This window comes from Hipposideros armiger, unplaced genomic scaffold (genome assembly GCF_001890085.2).
Source record: "Hipposideros armiger isolate ML-2016 unplaced genomic scaffold, ASM189008v1 scaffold_282, whole genome shotgun sequence".
Lineage (NCBI taxonomy): Eukaryota > Metazoa > Chordata > Mammalia > Chiroptera > Hipposideridae > Hipposideros > Hipposideros armiger.
In genome coordinates this window covers 1,878,160-1,881,425 of record NW_017731632.1, presented here as the reverse complement: position 1 = coordinate 1,881,425, position 3,266 = coordinate 1,878,160, and the positions used below count along the sequence as shown (strand labels likewise).

At 64.4% G+C, this 3,266-nt stretch overlaps 1 protein-coding gene across 1 annotated transcript in view; it reads right to left on the bottom strand.

Moving 5' to 3' along the window:
* The window catches only part of DGKQ (diacylglycerol kinase theta), a 12,838-nt gene that overhangs the window by 4,412 nt on the left and 5,160 nt on the right, over nt 1-3,266 (bottom strand). Inside the window, exons 5-11 of the mRNA XM_019657951.1 lie at nt 2,964-3,202; nt 2,783-2,873; nt 2,607-2,661; nt 2,422-2,483; nt 1,969-2,119; nt 1,584-1,622; nt 950-1,065 (exon numbers count right to left, since the gene is read on the bottom strand). Of these exons, the coding sequence (XP_019513496.1) occupies nt 950-1,065; nt 1,584-1,622; nt 1,969-2,119; nt 2,422-2,483; nt 2,607-2,661; nt 2,783-2,873; nt 2,964-3,202 (753 nt within the window). The remainder of the gene's footprint in view (nt 1-949; nt 1,066-1,583; nt 1,623-1,968; nt 2,120-2,421; nt 2,484-2,606; nt 2,662-2,782; nt 2,874-2,963; nt 3,203-3,266) is intronic.

The window sequence follows — 3,266 nt, the reverse complement described above, 5'->3', positions numbered from 1 at the left end:
CCAACCTCCAAAATGTGCCCAGGAGACTTGGCAGGGGGCTGGAGTTCCCACAAAGGAAAACGGTGTGGACTGGGGTCTCTACAACGGTGAGGATGAGGGGGCTGGGGCTGATGTCCCCACAGGAGAGGATGAGGGGCTGGGGCCCCACAATAATAAGGTTGGGAGGTTGGGGTCCCCATGATTGTGATGCTGGTTGACAGGAGACATACAGGCCGGGCTCAGACACAGTGGCCATGGCACAAGGCCAAAGCCACACTTGGGGTGTGACTGACCCACTGGGCAGAGCTGCCTGTAGGTACCACTTACCTGCTCACCCCAGGGCAGGCAGCTGCCAGGGGTAAGAAAGGGCATGTTGGCCTCGCCCACCTGGCTCTGCCTACAGGGCCGGCTGACAGGGCTGTGTCCCCGGGTCGGCCACCCATCCTGAGCCAACTCAGGGTGGGGAGGGGGCAGCTGGGTCCTGCAGGAGTGTCCCACCCAGGCACAGGCCCTGAACTCATTCTGTAGTTCTGCTTCCCCTGGACAGGGTCAGGGGTCAGAGGTCAGGGGCAGAGCAGCCATGGACACCTGAGGGAGACCCTTGGGGGCCTGCAGGGCTGAGGACCGGAGGTTGCTGGGAAGGCACAGAGCACAGGACAGGACCAGTGCTCCTGACCCGAGCTGTGCCCATGGCGGTGCCACCGTCACTCCGCCAGGCTGCCAGGCACCCTGTTCTAGGCAGAGCTGGGTCTTTAGGATGGCAAAGTCAGGGAGCGCCACCTACTGGCCAGAGGCCTGCTGGGCAGGGGGAGTGGGGCCAGGTCCAGTGGGCCAGGTCCAGTGACCCCGGAGAAGACATGGGCCTGGCAGGAAGTCTGCATGGTCCCCTGCTGTCAGCAGGCCTCCCACTGTGGCGTTAGACAAATCAGCCATGGAAGTCACCTCCCCCCAGGCCCCAACACCCCCTCACCAGCACATCCGGGAGCACCAGGGCGGTCAGCTGCCGGCCGTGCACAGCCGTGTCCCTGACCAGCATGTACAACCGCTCAGCCTCTGCGAAGCAGGCCACGTCCAGCACCACAGCACCTGTGGCAGGTGGGCCGTGAGTTCAGGCGGCGGCCAGCTTCAGGCCAGCCCATCTAAGGGCATTCCCACAGTGTGGAACCCACACCCCTGGGGGAGCCTTCAAGGACGGCTGGACTGAGACAGGACACAGTGAGTGGATGTGAGCAAGGCCACCAGGAGGAGGGTGGGAGCAGCTAGGCGCACCCTCACCCCCGAACCGCCGAGTCCCCTGGGATCTCAGAAGGGACGTGGCCCATGGTGCTGCTCCCCCACTTCCAGAGCGATCTGAAGTTTTGCATGACAAGGATGTGAACCCGCGGGAGAACCGGTAACGCTCTCTGTGCCTCAGTCACATTTTAGCCAAAGCATTACAGCCATGAGCCAGGAAACAAAAACATGTTTCCCTCACACGTGGTTCCGAGAGAAAGGTCAGGTCTACACAGGTGACATTTAACTCGGAAGCAAAAAGAGCAGGCTCTTCCATCTAACTCTGGGGAGTGACCTTTGACCAAACCCGACCGGCCATAGGGGCAGCTCACCTTGCGGGGAGTAGACGTGGCTGAGAGACACCAGGCCGGCTGCAAGACAGGCTGCAGTCAGGGGAGGAGCAGGGTGACGCAGCAGAGGCCCCTGCCCCCAGTCACTTTGCTCAGGGGTCTCCTCACACCACCCGGCAGGGGCGACCACCCCATGGGTGCCCATGCCCCGGCTCCAGGCACAGGAGGCGGCTCAGAAGCCCCTCAGAGGCAGTGTCCCGGTCTGGGCCCCAGAGGCGAGGAGAGACCCACTGGGTGGGGAACCAGTGGTAGGGGGTGGCAGGAGGACCTGGCCTGCCCAGCAGCCCCCACACGCTGCTCGCAGGACTCCTGCCCCACCCCTGGTAGCCAGTAGCCAGTAGCCCCAGGCCAGCACAGGTGGTCACACCTTTGGTGGCCACAAACTCGTCCAGGAGGCTGTCATACTCCTGGGGAGACAGATCAGGAGGCAGGCCACCAACAAACAGAGACACGCGTGGGACCACAGCCCTGCTCTCAGCCACATAGAAGCGCGTCTGACTCATCTGCCGCAGGGATGTCTGTGGGGAAGGAGAGGGGCGGCGCTGAGCACAGCAGCGGGGAGCACCCCGGCGCCAGGCCTCGCCACTGGCACCCAGAAAGGGACCCTGGGAAAATCCCAGGCTGAACTATACCAGCTGGAGGAGCGGATGGAAGACAGGGAGCTCAGGGGGGCCTGTAACAGTGACCTGTTAAGACCCACCAGGGCCCAGATGGGGAGGCGTGCTGGCCAGGAGGATCAGCTACCCACCAGGGGGGACATGGGGCCCCACTATGAGGCAGAGGCCAGCAGCTACCAGGGGCAGTGTCCACACACACTGACCTTCCGGAGGTCTCGGAGCCGGTCGAGCAAAAGCTCTTCCTCTGCCAGCACCGTCCGCTGGACTGCAGGATGACAGGGACGGCCATCAGCACCAGGCACTGTGCCCACCTCTGCAGATAGCTGCCCGAGACCCCAGGGCACCCAGAGGCAGACAGCTGGGGCATCGCTGCATGCCACCTACTGACCTTGCCTGCTGCCCATGAGCACCTCCACCAGCTGGAAGCTCTCAGGACCCTCGGCCTGTGGGGGGCAGAGTTGGGGGTATGAGGCCGGAACCAGCCCTCACCTCCCATGTGGGCATCACCGCCAGGACCGGGACAACAGCCTGGCCCACTGGCCTAGGCAGGACCAGCATACACACCTGGCGACCCAGCAGCGGGAGGACCTCCAGCACCACAGTCCGCACAGTGCTCTGTGGGGTCACACGGATGGACACGTAGGCCACACCCACCCTGCAGGGGACAATCTCAGGAGCTCAGGCCACACAGCCCCAACCCTCCCGACCCTGCAGGCAGACCGTGTGCCCGGGGCCTGCGTCTCACTTGAGCCAGGCAGGGTAGACCTTCAGGACCTCCTCGGGTCGGGGCAGAGCTCGGATGATCCAGGCCTCAGGAGTGGGCTCTCGGGACCCGGGGCCCCTGCTGCCCTCCTCCTCCAAAGTCCCGCCACTCGGGGCCTTTCCCAGGCCCCCGGGGTCACCAGCCTGTACAGGTGAGGGGAGCGCCTGCAGCTCAAAGTCTCGAGTGTCCTCTGTGATGTAGAAGGCCCGCAGTGCCGCCTCCTGTGGGGTGGGGTCAGGTGTGGATGGGGGGGCCATGCTGGATGGGCCCTGCCCCCAGCCTGTG